The following is a 19,140-nucleotide window of genomic DNA, read 5'->3' as shown; positions in this document are numbered from 1 at the left end:
TTAAGATTTTACTTATTGATTTTAGAAGTGGGGAAGGAGCAGGAAGCATCAGCTTATAGTAGTTGCTTCTCATATGCTCTTGGACCAGGCCTGGGGTTTTGAACCGGCAACCTCAGCATTCCAGGTTGATGCTCTATCCACTGCACCACCACAGGTCAGGCTTCTGGCCTTTCTTATCCTTTGGACAGTGCACATGTATAAAATGATATATATGCACGATTATTTGAGAACATAAGAGTAAATAATTGGAAACCACCCAAAGTTCCATGAATAAGAGACTAGTAAAATAAATTACGTGACAAACACACAACAGAATACATAGCAGATGCAAAAAGAATTAGTGCTGATAATAATAAATCTCAAAGACAGAAAACTAAATATCTGTATGCTTATATTTGCGTAAAAACTCTGAAAGGACATAACAAATGACAAAGTTGTGTACTGGAGGTGGGAAGAAAGCAGATGAACAGATGAGAGACTTTTCAGAGTATGCTCTTACATTATGGAGTTAAATGCACTACCTACTCAAAAATTAAAAACAGGCCCTGGCCGGTTGGCTCAGCGGTAGAGCGTCGGCCTAGCGTGCGGAGGACCCGGGTTCGATTTCCGGCCAGGGCACACAGGAGAAGCGCCCATTTGCTTCTCCACCCCTCCGCTGCGCTTTCCTCTCTGTCTCTCTCTTCCCCTCCCGCAGCCAAGGCTCCATTGGAGCAAAGATGGCCCGGGCGCTGGGGATGGCTCTGTGGCCTCTGCCTCAGGCGCTAGAGTGGCTCTGGTCGCAACATGGCGACGCCCAGGATGGGCAGAGCATCGTCCCCTGGTGGGCAGAGCATCGCCCCATGGTGGGCGTGCCGGGTAGATCCCGGTCAGGCGCATGCGGGAGTCTGTCTGACTGTCTCTCCCTGTTTCCAGCTTCAGAAAAATGCAAAAAAATAAAAATAAAAACATTTTTATATCCGTTGAAAACAAATTTTGTGTGAGCACAATATGAAATTATCTTTTTGTGTTTTACTTAAAGGCTGCTCTAGGCCTGGCCAGATAGCTCAGCTGGTTCGAGTGCTGTCCTGCACACAAGGTCACAGGTTCAATTCCTGGTCAAGGCACATACAAAAATCAACCAATGAATGGATAACTAGGTGGAACAACAAATCCATGTTTCTCTCATTCTCTCTCTTCCTTCATCTCTCACTCTCAAAATCATTTTTAAAAACTTAAAGGTTGTTCTATTTTGTAACTTTTTCAGATGGAGAGGAACAGATAAATTTATTAAAAATACAAAACTCAGCTCTGACAAGGTAGTTCACTTGGCTGTAGCGTTGTCCTGACATGCTAAGGTAGCAGATTTAATCCTTGGTCAGGGTACACACACGACTAAACAAATGGATGCATAAATGAGTGGAACAGCAAATCGATGTCTTTCTAAAAAAATAGTGCTCACTTCAGCAGCACATATACTGAAACTGGAATGATGCAGAGAGGATTAGCATGGCTCTGGGCAAGGATGGTGTGCAAACCTGTGAAATGCTCCATATTTTAAAAATTAATAAAATATAGAAATGTCAAAATATTTGTACTCAAATCAAATTTAAGTAACTTTCATTAAACTTATCCTAAGGAATAAAGAGCATATTAAAAATACAACACAGATTCCATTTACATTGTAATTATCACACACTGTATATAAATAGGTTATTTCTAAAACATCCATTTAATTTTCCTTCAAAAAAATATCTGGCCTGATCAGGTGGTGGTGCAGTGGATAGAGCGTCGGACTGGGACACGGAGGACCCAGGTTCAAAACCCTGAGGTCGCAGTTTGAGCGCAAGCTCATCCAGCTTGAGCGTGGGGTTGCTGACTTGAGCAAGGGGTCACTGGCTCTGCTGTAGCCCCCTGGTCAAGGCACATATGAGAAAGCAATCAATGAACAACTAAGGTGCCGCAACGGAGAATTGATGCTTCTCATCTCTCTCCCTTCCTGTCTGTCTGTCCCTATCTGTCCCTCTCTCTGACTCTATGTCAAAAAAAAAATCTGCATGATATTATATATGTGGTCATTATTTTTAATGATTATAAAACTGTTATCTCTTGTTAAGTGCTACATATAACTTTTAAGAAAATAATCATACCCTTCAAAAATCTTTATTTTTATCATCAGTGTTTTATTCTCTGGTGGCAAGTTTATGGCAATTAGTTTTCTTTTCTTTTTTTCTTCTTTTCGAAGTGAGAGGAGGAGAGATAAAGAGATAGATTCCCACATGTGCCCTAACCAGAGTCCACCTGGCAACCCAGTATGGGGCCAATGCTCTGCACATCTGGGGCAATGTTCGCAACCAAGCTATTTTTATCACCTGAGGTAGAGGTTCCATGGGGCCATTTTCAGCGCCCAGGGCAGATGCGCTTGAACAGATCTAGCCATGACTGCAGATAAGGAAGAGAGAAAGAAAGAGAAAGAGAGGAGGAGGAGGGGTGGAGAAGCAGGTGGGAGCTTCTCCTGTGTGCCTTGACTGGGAATTGAACCTGGTACTTACTTCTACATGCTGGGTTGACACTCTAACCATTGAGTCAACTGGCCAGGCCCTGATTTTGTAATTTATTTATTATTATTTTTTTACAGAGACAGAGAGAGGGATAGATAGGGACAGACAGGCAGGAACAAAGAGAGATGAGAAGCAACTATCATCAGTTTTTTGTTGTGACACCTTAGTTGTTCACTGATCTTTCTCATATGTGCCTTCACCACAGACCTTCAGCAGACTGAGTAACCCGTACTCCAGCCAGTGACCTTGGGTCCAAGCTGGTGAGCTTTTTGCTCAAACCAGATGAGTCCGCGCTCAAACTGGTGACCTTGGGGTCTCGAACCTGGGTCCTCCGCATCCCAGTCAGATGCTCTATCTACTGCGCCATTGCCTGGTCAGGCTAAATTATTTTTTAAAGACTTTATTTATTCATTTTTAGAAAGGAGAGTGAGAGAAGGGGGGGGGGGGCAGGAAGCATCAACTCCCATATGTGCCTTGACAGGGAAAGCCCAGGGTTTCAAACCTGTGACCTCAGCATTCCAGGTCAACACTTTATCCACTGCGCCACCACAATTCAGGCCTGTTTTTGTAAATTTTTTTAAAAATTACTAAAAATAAATAAAGCTGGCCCTGGCAAGTTGGTCCAGCAGGGGAGTATCAGCCAGAGTATCGACATGTGGAAGTCCTGGGTTCAATTCATGGTCAAGGTACACAGGAGAAGCACCCATCTGCCAGCCATGGTTCAAATGACTTGAGCAAGTTGGCCCCAGGCACTGAGGATGGCTCCATGGCCTCACTCAAGTACTAAAATAACTTGGTTGCTAAGCAATGGAGCATCGCCCAGTAGGGGCTTGCAGAGTGGATCCCAGTCGGGGTGCAGGCAGGAGTCTGTCTCTCTGCCTCCCCGCCTCTCACTTAACTCAAAAAAAAAGAAAAAATTATTTAGAGCTATTATAACAAGGAATTCTTAGATGCCTAAACATACATTTATCCTCTTATCCATGTTTTTGCAATGTTTTACTTATTATTTTCTGGCTCTACATTTTATATGACTCATCTTTAATGGAAACTGGGTAACATACATTAATATACTTAGAAAGCACTCTACTGGGGAAGAATTTTGTCATTAGTTATTCTTTTTTTAACAGAAAAGCCTTAAAATGCACAAAAAGATATGTAATCCTTTGTTTTAGATTGAAAAGCCACAATTACTATCTATTCTTCTCCGTAAATATTTGAGTTAAAGAATGTCTTCCCACCAGCAGTAGTTAGATCCACCAGTAAGTGTGTATTATTCACACTTCTGTTCTATTCAACAATATTTATTCAATATCTTCTATGTGCCAGGCACTGCAGGTTTTAAGTCTTCACTCAACAAAGGGAAAGGCAAAACTAGGTTGGAGGGGGAGAGAGACATTTAAATAGGCAAATCAACATATAAAATGACACGGAATGGGAAGTGCCATGAGCAAAATAATAAAGCAAGGTTGGGAAGAAGAGAGAGTCACTGGGGGCACGGAGTATACTACCGTGTTTCCCCAAAAATAAGACATCTCCTGAAAATAAGACCTAGTCCAATTTTTTTCAAGCTTAGAAATATAGGGCCTCCCCTGAAAATAAGATCTAGCACATCTTTAGGAGCAAAAATTAACATAAGACACTGTCTTATTTTCAGGGAAACACGGTGTATTGTATACAGGGCACTCAGGGCAACTACTGTAAAATGTCATCTGAGAAGAGAGCAGAAACCATTAAGGGAAGAAACCATGTTTCAAGAAAGGGTAAAAAGAGTTCAAAAGCTCTGAGTTGGAAACACGTTTGCTATGTTGAAAAACACAGCAGGGTAGTCAATGTGGCCAGACTAAACAGTGAGGGGGACAGGTAGGAAATGAGGTCAGAAAAGCAGCAAGAGAACTGCAGGAATCTCAGTGGACTATGCAAAGGACTGTGGTAAGAAGATGTGAAGTTAAAGACACCAAGAGAAGAGGATCAAGCCCATCTCTTCTCAGACATCAAAAAGACCCAGTCAAGAAAAAAAAAAAAAGACAGCTTTATTCATTTCCTTAATAAACACCAAAAATAAGCAGCTTTATTGTCCTTAAATTGTTAAACACACACACACACACACACACACACACACACACACAAGCTCTACCACAAGCCACAATGAATCCATTCACCTAAAAAGCTCAATACAGGAAAGAAACAGAGAAGAGAAGGGAAAAACAGTTCTCTAGAACAGGTAATAATTAATAGAATAGGTATATTCAAGTATTAAAGGACTCTGAGCAATTTCTTTCCTTGCAAGCTTGTCTCTTCCAAGACTTTATCAGAAAGCTTTAAACTGAAAATCTTAAATACTTGATGAAAGGCCCATAATAATTACCTTTTTGTAAAAAGACGTCAAGTTGATCAGCACAAAAGGCTTTCAATTCTTTCTCAGGTTTGTCCTTCTTGACCAGTGCTACAACATAATTAGCTAAGGCTGAAGGGTCAGCATCACATCTAGTTAGAGAGAAAACAAAAAAATTTTAACTTTTTTTCTTCAAATGTGGTATCATTAATGAAGTCAGCCCTATTTTGGAAAGTTAAAGGTTAAAAAAAATTATTTTAAATTAACTACAAACCTAGGTGACTATTATAACAAACTATACACATACTTCAAAATTCAAGTAAGATTTTCCTTTTCTGATTTTCATAAAAGTTTGTCTCCCATTTTCAATGTTCTAATTATACCCAGAATTTTTACCCAAATCTATGATTTGCTTTCTCAAAGGTAATAAGGAAAAGGTGGCAATTGACCCTTAGCTTGCAATTTGATTCCCAGCCTGATGAAAGTGTCCATGTCTTCAGAAGCTACAGTTCCATGTGACCAATGAGGAAGAAGGACGGTTGAACAAACGTGATGGGGCAGTTTCCCCATTGCCTACAACATCAGGCATCAGAATCCAAAATGGCGGTCACCTCCACTGTTAATCTCCTCAATAACATAAAGATCATTTTTAAAAAGTGAGACTACCACAAGGATGGGACCTTCCTTAACTAATACTGGCAAACATTTTAATAGCTATAAGCAAAAAAGAAAAGACCTACGAGTTAGAACAGAAAGGTTAAGAAAAGTGGTGGAGGAAAAAAGTAGTGGAAAGGCAACAGAGATAACCTTTATCTACTTCACTTTTTTCCCCTCTAGTCTGTAGTAACCTGACTTTGACAACCAAAATTACCTCCTATGCCAGGGCAGCACAGGATCCTTGAGTTGCCAACTCTTACATACAGTAATCTGACAGACTTATCATTTCATCTACATTACATGAAACAAAATTTTATGTCATAAATGTATATATTTTAATATTCTATTTTCCTCATGAATGTACATTTAAGTACCACATTATCTTTTGTGGCTCCACAGTGTTGTTGTAAAGGTAAAAGAATTCAGAATAACAGTGATTAAAATCAATATGCAAGCAAAAAGATCATATCCCTGTAAAACTAATTTTCAAATCTAACTCATCTTGTTCTCTAATCCTTGGGCCTCCACTGTCTCAACCAGAAAGTTATTAGTTTCAGCCTAACTGGTGGTGGCACAGTGCTTCAAGTGTCAACCTGGAACACTGAGGTTGCTGGTTCAAAGCCCTGAGATCGATGGCTCTGAGCAGGGCATCATCCACACCAGTGCTGGTCAACCTGGTCCCTGCCGCCCACTAGGGGGCATTCCAGCTTTCATGGTGAGTCAGTGGAGCAACCAAAGTATAAATAAAAAGATAGATTTAACTATAGTAAGTTGTTTTATAAAGATTTATTCTGGCCCTGGCCGGTTGGCTCAGCGGTAGAGCGTCGGCCTGGCATGCAGAAGTCCCGGGTTCGATTCCCGGCCAGGGCACATAGGAGAAGCGCCCATTTGCTTCTCCACCCCCCCACCCCCTCCTTCCTCTCTGTCTCTCTCTTCCCCTCCCGCAGCCAAGGCTCCATTGGAGCAAAGATGGCCCGGGCGCTGGGGATGGCTCCTTGGCCTCTGCCCCAGGCGCTAGAGTGGCTCTAGTCACAGCAGAGCGACGCCCCGGAGGGGCAGAGCATCGCCCCCTGGTGGGCAGAGCGTCGCCCCCTGGTAGGCGTGCCGGGTGGATCCCGGTCGGGCGTATGCGGGAGTCTGTCTGACTGTCTCTCCCCGTTTTCAGCTTCAGAAAAATACCAAAAAAAAAAAAAGGATTTATTCTGCCAAACTTAGCAAAAATCTGACATAAAGTACTTGGTAAGTAATTATTATTATATGCTTTAACTTGCTGTAACTCTGCTTTATAAATTTTATAAAGTAAAGTTACTTCCCTACTTTATAAATCACCATTACTGTGGAACCGGTGGGCAGTTAGAAAATTTTACTTCTAACAGCGATACAAAAGTGAGCGGTAGGTATAAAAAGGTTGACTACCCCTGATCCACATGATCCCAACCCTCACCAGCTTGAGCTCAAAGATGCTCTGGCTTGACCAAGGGGTCACTGGCCCTGCTTGAGCCCCCAGGGTCAAGGCATATATGAGAAAGCAATCAATTGAAAACTAAGGTGCCGCCAGGAAGAAACAATGCTTCTCTCTTCTTTGTCTCTCTCTCTTTAAAAAAAAAAAAAATGGCATAAAGAAGCAATGTTATTTTCTCTGGTGTTATGAGAACCTTCAAGGAGACTCATGACCTAATGGTATAATGCTAGGTGGTAAGGATGTAAGGGTTCTAGTGAGAAACAGGTAAAACATTAAGATGACTGGATAAATGAGGTGGGTTTAACATATCCGGATGTCATACATTTAGTATTCAGCCGCTGAAAAACAAATGCAGAATTAGGTGTACCTGATGAAATACATTTTGATGTGATGGTGTTAAAACTCAAGATGAATAGTTACAAGGTGAAAGAGTAAAAAAAGGATTAGACACCAAGAAAAGAGAGTGATTATAGATTCTAAATATTTATTTAATGCAAGTGAACTAATTTTTAACAACTGATAGAATTCTGTACCAAACATAAAAGCATGTTTATAGCCAAAGGAATGAGACCAAATATTTACATTAACAGCTCCAAATATGTACCCATAAAATGCTCTAGGAGGAAAACTGCCAGTCTGAAATATTAACTGACACTAATTGAATGGTGAAACTTAAATATATTGGGGGGTTTTATATTGTAGTTTTCTGTACCTTTGTCCTTATTTTCATCATCCCTCATTATACAATCTTTAAAAACTTACAATACTGTAGTAGCTATGACAGCATGCTAACAGTAGCCGAACGAGATATCCAGAAGTGTGTCACAAAACTCTGAGCATGACCAAGAAGATCCTTGATAGATTACAAGTGCAAGGCCACTTCTTATTTCTCTTACCCAAGAGGTAATACCTAAGAAGGGTAAATTCTTTCAGCTATTTATTTGCAACCAGAACTTAAGAAAATTCATTTCTGGGCCCTGGCCGGTTGGCTCAGCGGTAGAGCGTCGGCCTGGCGTGCGGGGGACCTGGGTTCGATTCCCGGCCAGGGCACATAGGAGAAGCACCCATTTGCTTCTCCACCACCCCCTCCTTCCTCTCTGTCTCTCTCTTCCCCTCCCGCAGCCAAGGCTCCATTGGAGCAAAGATGGCCCGGGCGCTGGGGATGGCTCCTTGGCCTCTGCCCCAGGCGCTAGAGTGGCTCTGGTCGCGGCAGAGCGACGCCCCGGAGGGGCAGAGCATCGCCCCCTAGTGGGCAGAGCGTCGCCCCCTGGTGGGCGTGCCAGGTGGATCCCGGTCGGGCGCATGCGGGAGTCTGTCTGTCTCTCCCCGTTTCCAGCTTCAGAAAAAAAAAATACCAAAAAAAAAAAAAGAAAATTCATTTCTGCTTAACTATACAAACAAGTATATTTTAGAGTAAAACAGACTTGAATATTTTGGATCCATGGCTACATTATACACATTTCTAGACAAAAGGGGGCTTTTATTATAACAAAGATAAAAAGGTGATAATACCTATCTAAAATTCCTATTCTAGCCCGACCAGGCAGTGGCGCAGTGGATAGAGTGTCGGACTGGGATGCGGAGGACCCAAGTTTGAGACCCCAAGGTCGCCAGCTTGAGCACAGGCTCATCGGGTTTGAGCAAGGCTCACCAACTTGAGCCCAAGGTTGCTGGCTCAAGCAAGAGGTCACTCGGTCTGTGGTAGACCCCCCCGTCAAGGCACATATGAGAAATCAATCAACAAACAACTAAGGAACGGCAACGAAAAATTGATACTTCTCATCTCTCTCCCTTCCTGGCTGTATGTCCCTCTCTCTGATTCTCTCTGTCTCTGCCACAAAAATATAAAATAACTCTTTAAAAGGCCTTAACAGCATAATCAATGAATTAATATTCATTTCACAGATAACTAAATGTGCCTATTAGACAAATTAAGTGACCCACTCAAGATAAGGCAGACAGCACATCTGTAGAACTAAAAATCAGCTGCAAGTCCACACAAGTAAAATCTACTTCACAGCACATACATTTTTCTAATATATATCTATATGTCAAATTAATGTATTCTAAGTCTCAACCAAGTTACCTTTCATTAAAAAAAAAAGCTCCTAAAGTTTAATGAAATTACAAATATAAGGACCTTAAAAATGAACATCTTGCATAATAATGTTCTAAGAACATATCTCAATTATCTTTAAGTTATTTAAAAAATAAAAATCAATTAGTATTATTAAGTTTTATCAGGGGAGGTAAACCAAAATATCACCCTAAAAATTTCTCACCTGTAAAAATCTTTCATTAGTTTTTCTCCTCCCTAATGAATCTCCACTGCAGACATGACACCTCTGCTAAGCTAGAGCATCACTTCACAGTTTCAGGCATATACCCAACCCCAAGACCTAAGAGTAAAGGTGCTTCCTTACCGCAGGCCCCAAACCAAGAAACACTATTAAACAACCACTACAGCCCTGGCCGGACAGCTGGGTTGGTTAGAGCATTGCCCTGATACACAGAGGTTGCCAGTTCAATTCACAGTCAGGGCACACACAGAAACAGATCAATGTTTGTCTGTCCACCTCTCTCTATATATATAATATCAATAAATTTTTAAAAAGTAAAAAAAGAACACTATGTTTAGGAAAAAGGACTACTAAACTATTTTTTACTTTCAGAAAAATTCCACACATTTCTGAATATGGGCTCAATTTTAAGTTCTACTCTTCTTGTATGACTTTTGTTTCCAAAGACAATTAATGAATATACTACTGGGCCACAAGGGTGTGGAAGTGGAGACATACATCCCAATATGTATCTACAATTATTAAAAATGTTCACATTCTTGCCTGACCTGTGGTGGCGCAGCGGAGAGCTTCAATCTGAAATGCTGAGGTTGCTTGTTCAAGCCCAGGGCTTGCCCTAGTCAAGGCTCTTATGAAAAACAGTGGACAACTTGGAGTGAAACAACTATGAGTTGATGCTTCTTGCCTTCTCTCTCTCTCCCCTCCCCTGCTCTCTAAAAATCAGTAAGTAAAAATGTTACCCAAAAAATGCTCACATTCAGCCTGGCCTGTGGTGGCACAGAGGCTAAGCGTTGACCTGGAACGCTGAGGTCGCAGGTTTGAGGCCCTGGGCATGCCCGTCAAGGCACATGCAACGAGCAATCAAAGAACAACTAAAGTGGAGCAGCTATGAGTGATGCTTCTCACTCTCCCCCCTTCTCTCTGTAAAATCAATAAATAAAATCTTAAAAAAAAATGCTCACATTCTTTGAATTGCATAGTAGTTGTATTTAAGGGAAACTAGCCTCAGGATAAAGCCAAATACAGAAAAAAACTACTAGTACCTAAAAGACACTAAAATATGTAAATGTTTTATATAAAAACAGCATTATTTTTAAGAGAAAAGGTAAAATCAAGGTAACCATTCTTATTTTTGAATGTTTATGAAACAGGCAGCCAAAGTGATCATTATAAAAACAACGCATAAATATGTAAGATATTTCTGATGTAATGTCAATTGAAAAAATTAAAATAAAAACTATAAGTCTGATTACAGCTACAAGCTCATATACTGAAGAGAAACTGGAAATAAATATACACAAAAATTTTATTCTTTCTGTATTGGCTGTAATGCAATAATCCTTTTATTTTGACTTTATATAACAAGTCTGCTTCTGATATGTGTGTTCAGATTATTCCTTTGATAAAACAGTACTGGAAAATAAGTAAAATCTGAGCTTTTCCTCATGTTTATTTTATTGATTTTTTAGAAAGGGGAGGGGAAAGGGGGGAGGGAGAGAGGGAGGGATAGAGAAAGAGAGAGAAAGAAAGAGAGAAACAGGAACATCAATCTGTTCCTGTATGTGCCCTGACCAGGGGTCAAATTGGCAACCTTGCCTGACCAGGCGGTGGCGCAGTGGATAGAGCATCAGACTGGGATGCGGAGGACCCAGGTTCGAGACCCCGAGGTGGCCAGCTTGAGCGTGGGCTCATCTGATTTGAGTAAAAATTCACCAGCTTGGACCCAAGGTCACTGGCTCAAGCAGGGGGGTTACTCAGTCTGCTGAAGGCCCATGGTCAAGGCACATATGAGAGAGCACTCAATGAACAACTAAGGTGTAGCAATGCGCAACGAAAAACTAATGATTGATGCTTCTCATCTCTCCGTTCCTGTCTGTCTGTCCCTGTCTATTCTTCTGACTCTGTCTCTGTAAAAAAATAAAATAGGCCCTGGCCGGTTGGCTCAGTGGTAGAGCGTCAGCCTGGCGAGCAGGAGTCCCGGGTTCGATTCCCGGCCAGGGCACACAGGAGAAGCATCCAACTGCTTCTCCACCCCTCCCCCTCTCCTTCCTCTCTGTCTCTCTCTTCCCCTCCCACAGCCAAGGCTCTACTGGAGCAAAATTGGCCCCAGCACTGAGGATGGCTCCATGGCCTCTGCCTCAGGTGCTAGGATGGCTCTGGATGCAACAGAGCGACGCCCCAGAGGGGCAGAGCGACGCCCCAGAGGGGCAGAGCATCGCCCCCTCGGGCGCATGAGGGAGTCTGTCTGACTGTCTCCCCGTTTCCAGCTTCGGAAAAATGAAAAAATAAATAAAATTAAACTGGCAACCTTGGTGCTTTGGGCTAATGCTCTAACATGCTACGCCACCCAGCCAGGGCAGATCTTTGCTTACTTTGTCAGAGTATAAGTAACTATTAGGTTATAAGAAGCTATCAACACATATTAAAGATACACTAATAGTGGTACTTCTACTCTTTAAATAAAAGCTGTCATCTTTCCCTTAATTACGGGCTTTCATGAATGAATACGATGTGAAATAAAATACCCCTAGATTTATTTTGGGAAAAAATATATATACATACATCTGTCAGCTGCAAAAATATCATTTTGATTTTGGGACTATGGATCCTAGATCACTAGTCACCAACTAAGCATACCCAGAAAACTGGACTATTAAAAAATGCCTTACCTTAGTGGCACAGTGGATAGAGCGTCGTATTGGGATGTGGAGGACCCAGGTTCGAGACCCCGAGGTCGCCAGCTTGAGCGCAGGCTCATCTGGTTTGAGAAAAGCTCACCAACTTGGACCCAAGGTCACTGGCTTGAGCAAGGGGTTCCTCAGTTTGCTGAAGGCCCACGGTCAAGGCACATATGAGAAAGCAATTAATGAACTAAGGTGTCAAAACGAAAAACTGATGATTGATGCTTCTCATCTCTCTGCATTCCTGTCTGTCCCTATCTATCCCTCTCTCTGACTCTCTGTATAAAAAAAAAAAAATGCCTTGCCTTACCTTGCCTGAACAGGAGGTGGTGCAGTGGATAGAGCAGGGGTCCCCAAACTTTTTACACAGGAGGCCAGTTCACTGTCCCTCAAACCGTTGGAGGGCCGGACTATAAAAAAAAACTATGAACAAATCCCTATGCACACTGCATATATCTTATTTTAAAGTAAAAAACAAAACGGGAACAAATACAATATTTAAAATAAAGAACAAGTAAATTTAAGTCAACAAACTGACCAGTATTTCAATGGGAACTATGCTCCTCTCACTGACCACCAATGAAAGAGGTGCCCCTTCTGGAAGTGCTGCGAGGGCCAGATAAATGGCCTCAGGGGGCCGCATGTGGCCCGCGGGCCCTAGTTTGGGGACCCCTGGGATAGAGCATCAGACTGGGATGCGGAGGCCCCAGGTTCAAAACCCTGAGGTCTCCAGCGTAGTGCAGGTTCACCAGCTTGATTGAGCGTGGGATCATAGACATGACCCCATAGTCTCTGGCTTGAGCCCAAAGGTCGCTGGCTTGAGCAAGGGGTCACTCTGCTCTGCTGCAGCCCCCGGATCAAGGCACATATGAGAAAGTAATCAATGAACAACGAAGGAGCCGCAATGAAGAACTGATGCTTCTCTTCTCTCTTCCTTCCTGCCTGTCTGTCCCTATCTATCCCTCTCTCTGTCTCTCTGTCACACACACACAAAATCTTATCTTTCTGATTATCCAACAACTTAAATATACATACATATGCGCACATGGATTCATTTAAACATTTACTGAATATTTACTGAGTGCCAAGCATTTTGTTGGGTAATGGAATTACTCTGAGCAAGACAGACTTTGCTCAGCAGTCACAGGCCAAAAGATGGATGTGAAAACAAATAATTACAGTACAAAACAATAAATGGTTAAAAAGGGGATAAATAATGACATAACAACACTGTGAGAGGGTGAGAGAAGAGAGTGGTAGGAAACACAGGGCTATGAAAGCATCTTCTGGCTTCTAGCCCATAGCAACTGGGCCAGGAAGAACAAAGTCAGACATATTTAGGAAGCAGACCAAAAGACATAAGAACAGATATGTTAACTTAATATACTTGCCAAGAAGTCTTCTAGTCAAAATAAGTCCTTTTCTATGAAATAGTGAATGGTCCCCTTAAACAAGTCCCACAGAACTTTAGAGGCACACTAAGTATACTTTATAAAGTTATCACTACTTCTCAACCTTAAGAATATACCTCCAGCCTGACCAGGCGGTGGCGCAGTGGATAGAGCGTCGAATTGGGATGCCGAGGACCCAGGTTCAAGACCCCGAGGTGCCAGCTTGAACGTGGGCTCATCTGGTTTGAGCAAAAGCTCACCAACTTGGACCCAAGTTTGCTGGCTCCAGCAAGGGGTTACTCTGTCTGCTGAAGGCCCACAGTCAAGGCACATATGAGAAAGCAATCAATGAACAACTATGTGTCGCAATGCGCAACAAAAAACTAATGATTGATGCTTCTCATCTCTCCATTCCTGTCTGTCTGTCCCTGTCTATCCCTCTCTCTGACTCTCTCTCTGTCTCTGTTAAAAAAAAAAAAAAAAGAAAGAAAGAATATACCTCCAGGCCTGACCTGTGGAGGCAGAGTGGATAAAGTATGGACCTGGAATGCTGAGGTTGCCAGTTCGAAACCCTGGACTTGCCTGGTCAAGGCACGTATGGGAGTTGATGCTTCCTGCTCCTCCTCCCTTCTCTCTCTCTCTCTCTCTTTCTTCCCTTACCCTCTCTAATGAATAAATTAAATCTTTTAAAAAAAAAAAGAATATACCTCCAAAATACTCATTTTACCCTAATAGTTTATTTATCAGGGAGGTCAGGTCTAACAGCTGCAAGGGGATTAATTTTCCTACCATTTGAGCAACTGCAGAGATTACCCATCAGAGTTTAACTTGATAAGGACTACCAACCTATAGCAGCATATAAACCCTCTATAGAGTTCAACCAAAGTATACCCCCCATGACCAATAAATATGAACCATAAAATATTCTCAGTCTGTGAAGCTTATTCCTGCCTTTTCCATTCGAGATGACAATATATTCAGTCTCCTACTATGCTTATAAAGACCTCAACATGGCCTGTACTTACAGAAAGCCAAAGAAGGTCTACGGCTTTCACTAGCAATTCCTGTTCCTGCCTATGCAGCTTGCAATGAGACTCGAGACAGATTATTTTGTAAGTGGCAGTGATGCTTAACATTAGGAAGTAAAATATTTTTTGCAGAAAGAGTGTAGTATATTTTCATATTTCAAACCATAAGATTTCATTTATATTGAATGTTTCAGGGGTACACAAAGCACTCTTAAGTCTACATCATTAATATTCAAACCATGTTTGTGAGGCAGGTGAAAAGGTAATAAAATAACTGCAAGAAAAATAAATAAGACAATTTCTGCACAGACACACAGTGAATTGGGAGACATGAACCTAAATGCCCTGATTCACATAACAACGTTTTACTAGGATAGTGGATGGACAGGAGCAACTCTAAAAACTATTACAAATCCAATCACTCTTTTTAAAAAAGAATAATTTTTACCATGAGCCAAAAGCAACAATGAAGTGCGTGTTTAAATATACTTACTGTATGTAATATAAATAACTTAAAACATTCCCCATTAAAGATATTTTTAGGCCTGACCTGTGGTGGTGCAGTGGATAAAGCGTCAACCTGGAACGCTGAGGTCGCCAGTTCAAAACCCTGAACTTGTCTGGTCAAGGCACATGTTGATGCTTCCTGCTCCTCCCCCCTTTCTCTCTCTCTCTCACTCTCTCTCCTCTCTAAAATGAATAAAATTTTTTTTAAAAAAACCTGACCAGGCGGTGGCGCAGTGGATAGAGCGTCAGACTGGGATGCGGAAGACCCAGTTTCGAGACCCCGAGGTTACCAGTTTGAGCACAGGCTCATCTAGCTTGAGCAAAAAGCTCACCAGCTTGAATCCAAGGTCACTGGCTTGAGCAAGGGGTTATTCAGTCTGCTGAAGGCCCACAGTCAAGGCACATATGAGAAAGCAATCAATGAACAACTAAGGTGTCACAATGCACAACGAAAAACTAATGATTGATGCTTCTCATCTCTCTGTTCCTGTCTGTCTGTCCCTGTCTATCCCTCACTCTGACTCTCTCTCTGTAAAAATAATTAATTAATTAAAATTTTTTTAAAAAGACATTTTTGGTAGAAATGCATATTAAAAATGTTTTCCTGAACTTTTTCAAAACGTATAGAAATTTCTTCAGTAATTCATTTATCCCCAAGATTTGCTGATATATATATATATATATATATATATATATATATATATTTTTTTTTTTTTTTTTTTTTTGTGACAGAGACAGAGAGAGACAGAGAAAAGGACAGATAGGGACAAACAGATAGGAAGGGAGAGAGATGAGAAGCATCAATTCTTCGTTGCGGCACCTTAGTTGCTCATTGATTGCTTTCTCATATGTGCTTTACAGGGGGGCTACAGCAGACTTAGTGACCACTTGCTCAAGCCAGCGACCTTGGGCTCAAGCTAGTGAGCCCTGCCCAAACCAGATGAGCCCACGCTCAATCCTGAGACCTCGAGGTTTCAAACCTGGGTCCTCTGCATCCCAGTCCGAAGCTCTATGCATCGCACCACCACCTGGTCAGGCTATAATTTTACTTTTAAAGGGGTGCACATACTTAAACAGTTATTTCTTATTGAAAGAAACCACGATATCTCTTAATTATGCATAATCCCTATACAGCCTCTATGACTAGGCTATCTATGATTATTATTTTTGTGTGTGTGTGATGGATACAGAGAGAGGGACGGACAGACAGAAAGGAAGGGAGAGAGATGAGAAGCATCAAGTCTTTGTGCGGTTCCTCAGTTGTTCATTGACTGCTTTCTCTCATATGTGCCTTGACTGGGGGGAGGGGGCTACAGAGAGTGAGTGACCCCTTGCTCAAGTCAGTGACCATGGGGTCATGTATATGATCCCACACTCAAGCCAGCAACCCCATGCTCAAGTTGGTGAGCCCGCACTTAAGCCGGTGATCTCAGGGTTTTGAATCTGGGTCCTCTGCGTCTCAGGCCAACTACCCACTATGCCACCTCCTGGCCAGGCATATCTGCAATATTTTGAAAGTGAGGAAAGATAAGGACCCCAAACAAGATCTGTGAGTTCAGTCTATTTATGTAGCAGTAAGAAAAGAGAAACTTCTTGAGTATGATGATTTTTCTCCCTTTTACTGCATTGCCAACAAAAGTGGTGCTGGGTTTTTCCCAGCTAGCTAAGGAGTCATTTCTTCCAGGCTCTCTCGCCTTCTGTCTTTTCTCTAAACAAAAAGATATGCCCCACATCTACAAAAGTGGAAAGTAACTGATGAACTTTTAACAGCACATGACATTTCTAATTTGTCTATAGGGAATAATCACATGTAAATTGGATTGGTTTAGAAATACCCCATTACATGCCATTGTTTCACCAGCGATAAGATGTAATACACTTGCCCGACCGGTGGATAATAAAGCATTGACCTGGCACACAGAGGTCCCTGGTTTGAAACCCCGAGATCACTGGCTTGAGCATGAGATCATAGACATGATCCCATGGTCGCTGACTTGAGCAAGGGCTCACTGGCTTGGCTGGAGCCCCCCAGACAAGGAATGTATGAGAAGCAATCAATGAACAATTAAAATGCCACAACTATGAGTTGATGCTTCTTATCTCTCTCCCTTCCTCTATCTTTAAAAAAAAGTAACATGCTTAGAACCCCTAAACATTAAAAACTTTTATAAACAAACAGTTAATTGGAAATCAAGTTTAATAATAAAGTGCAATGGGAAGTCATGTGCCACAGAATGATTCTAACATATCCATGGCAACAAAGTCAAACAACTGCTCTGAAATGCTATGTTGTAGCAACATGTCAATCAACCATGAAAATTTTCTTGAATCTGGAATATGCAAAAAGTAAATTTACAAACACAACCCTCTTTAGCATATCATTTATTACCTTTTAGAGTGTCTAAACAAACAAAAAATAATCTCCCATGACAACACACTAAGAATGAAAATAGACATATCTGCATTTGCATTTACTATTTCTGAACACTTCCATGCAAAACCATTACTTAATGTCAGTTAAAAATAAATATTTTTATTTTCTAATTCGACAGACGCCCCATATTGTTCAAGTCCAAGTTGCAGTAATTCTAGATCTTTTTTAATCCTAGAAAAGTAACAAAAATTAAAGAGATTAGAAAGAAAAGAAGCATGATGTGTGCTTTAAGTTGAACATAAACTCAAAACAAGTGGGAAACTAAACTCAGTCATTTGGAAAGATAATTTTACCCTAGCCTGATAGCTCAGGTGGTTAGAGCTTCACCCTGAAGCACAGAGCTGTGGGTTCAGTCTCCAGTCAGGGCACATACAGGAATAGAACAATGTTCCTGTTTCTCTCTCTCCCTTTCACTCTCCTTAAAATCAATATATTTAAAAAAAAACAAAAAAAACAAACCCTACTTAATATTTATGAACACTTATCAATATAAATAGCCAAAAAAGCCAAGCAGAAAAGATCCTTAGATTTAACTTCCTACCCAAACTAAACTTTGACATTAAGGGGGGAAAAAAACAACAAAACACCCTCCAATTTAAGGAGTTTTAAAATGTTCCTTAACATGTCACCTCTACCTAAGACATGAAATACATACTTAAGATTTTTAAAAGGGAGCGTAGGACTGGGACACGGAGAACCCAAGTTCAAGACCCTGAGGTCGCCAGCTTGAGCGCTGGCTCATCTGGTTTGAGCAAAAGCTCACCAGCTTGGACCCAAGGTCGCTGGCTCAAGCAAGGGGTTGCTCAGTCTGCTGGAGCCCCAGGTCAAGGCACATATGAGAAATCAATCAATGAACAACAAAGATGCCACAATGAAGAATTGATGTTTCTCATCTCTCTCCCTTCATGTCTGTCTGTCCCTCTCTCTCTCTCTGTAACCAAAAAAAAAAAAAGATTTTTAAAAGGATCTCTACCAGCAAACAAAATTAGAGCTTGTGTGAAAATCTGTCACACACACAGGCAACATGAACAGCAGGCGTACAAAAGCAAGATAAGTTTTTGGTTTTATTTTTTAAATGTTAAGTAACATAAAGAATTTTTAGAGTTTTCTTTTTCAGCCTTTTCTATATATGGTCAATTTCACTAAATCAATTTCATTCTTTTTTCCCCTTCATTATAATCCAACTCCATCTTTGTGCTCCAAAACTTTTTACTGTAGAAATGGTATGATGCACACTCAAGGAGGTCCATATTCTTTACAAAACTTTCAGGTATGTCCATAAATCATCTTCAATTTAGCTAGCCCATCACTAATGTAAAACTCAGAAGCCCTTAGTGTACATTTACTCACACCTGTGCTCTACCTACATACTCATTTTCAGAAGCAAATACCTCTCCATACATCAAGATTCCCCTAATGCTGCCTCTCTTCACAAGGCTGACACATTGGACTACAGACCACTCTTCCTAGGTGTTACCCTCCCACCTCAAGAAACCAAAGTAGCAGAAATTAGTTAACAAGGTTTCTCAGGAGACCAAAAAACAAACACCTGCCAAACTACCCCTCACTTCCACCTCTGAAGAACTCAATTTTTCCGCTCAAGTGATGTGATTTAGTGAATGGAAGCTTGCCCATCTCTTCTTGTATCCCTTTTCTTGCAGCCAGAAAGCCCTCACTTCCACAGGAAGACAAGCAGCAGAAAAGAGGAGGCAGGAAACCATCCTTTTTTTCTTTTCCACGCCTTCTTTCCCCTTAAGAGGGTTAAAGGTATCTCTCCCCAACCCTCCCTCCAGATGTGCTTCAGAGACCAG

At 41.4% G+C, this 19,140-nt stretch overlaps 1 protein-coding gene and 1 non-coding gene across 3 annotated transcripts in view; one reads left to right on the top strand and one right to left on the bottom strand.

Annotated features, from left to right (window-relative positions):
• The window catches only part of RBM27 (RNA binding motif protein 27), a 79,859-nt gene that overhangs the window by 59,370 nt on the left and 1,349 nt on the right, over nucleotides 1-19,140 (bottom strand). For both annotated transcript variants that reach the window (XM_066272886.1, XM_066272885.1), the window contains exon 2: nucleotides 4,903-5,021. In XM_066272886.1, the coding sequence (XP_066128983.1) occupies nucleotides 4,903-5,021 (119 nt within the window). The remainder of the gene's footprint in view (nucleotides 1-4,902; nucleotides 5,022-19,140) is intronic.
• Nucleotides 1,431-1,536, top strand: LOC136336995 (U6 spliceosomal RNA). Its single transcript, XR_010731722.1, has one exon. It is a non-coding gene; the product is annotated as a U6 spliceosomal RNA (small nuclear RNA).

Source organism: Saccopteryx bilineata, chromosome 4 (genome assembly GCF_036850765.1).
Source record: "Saccopteryx bilineata isolate mSacBil1 chromosome 4, mSacBil1_pri_phased_curated, whole genome shotgun sequence".
NCBI lineage: Eukaryota > Metazoa > Chordata > Mammalia > Chiroptera > Emballonuridae > Saccopteryx > Saccopteryx bilineata.
This window is presented reverse-complemented; position numbering and strand designations above follow the sequence as displayed.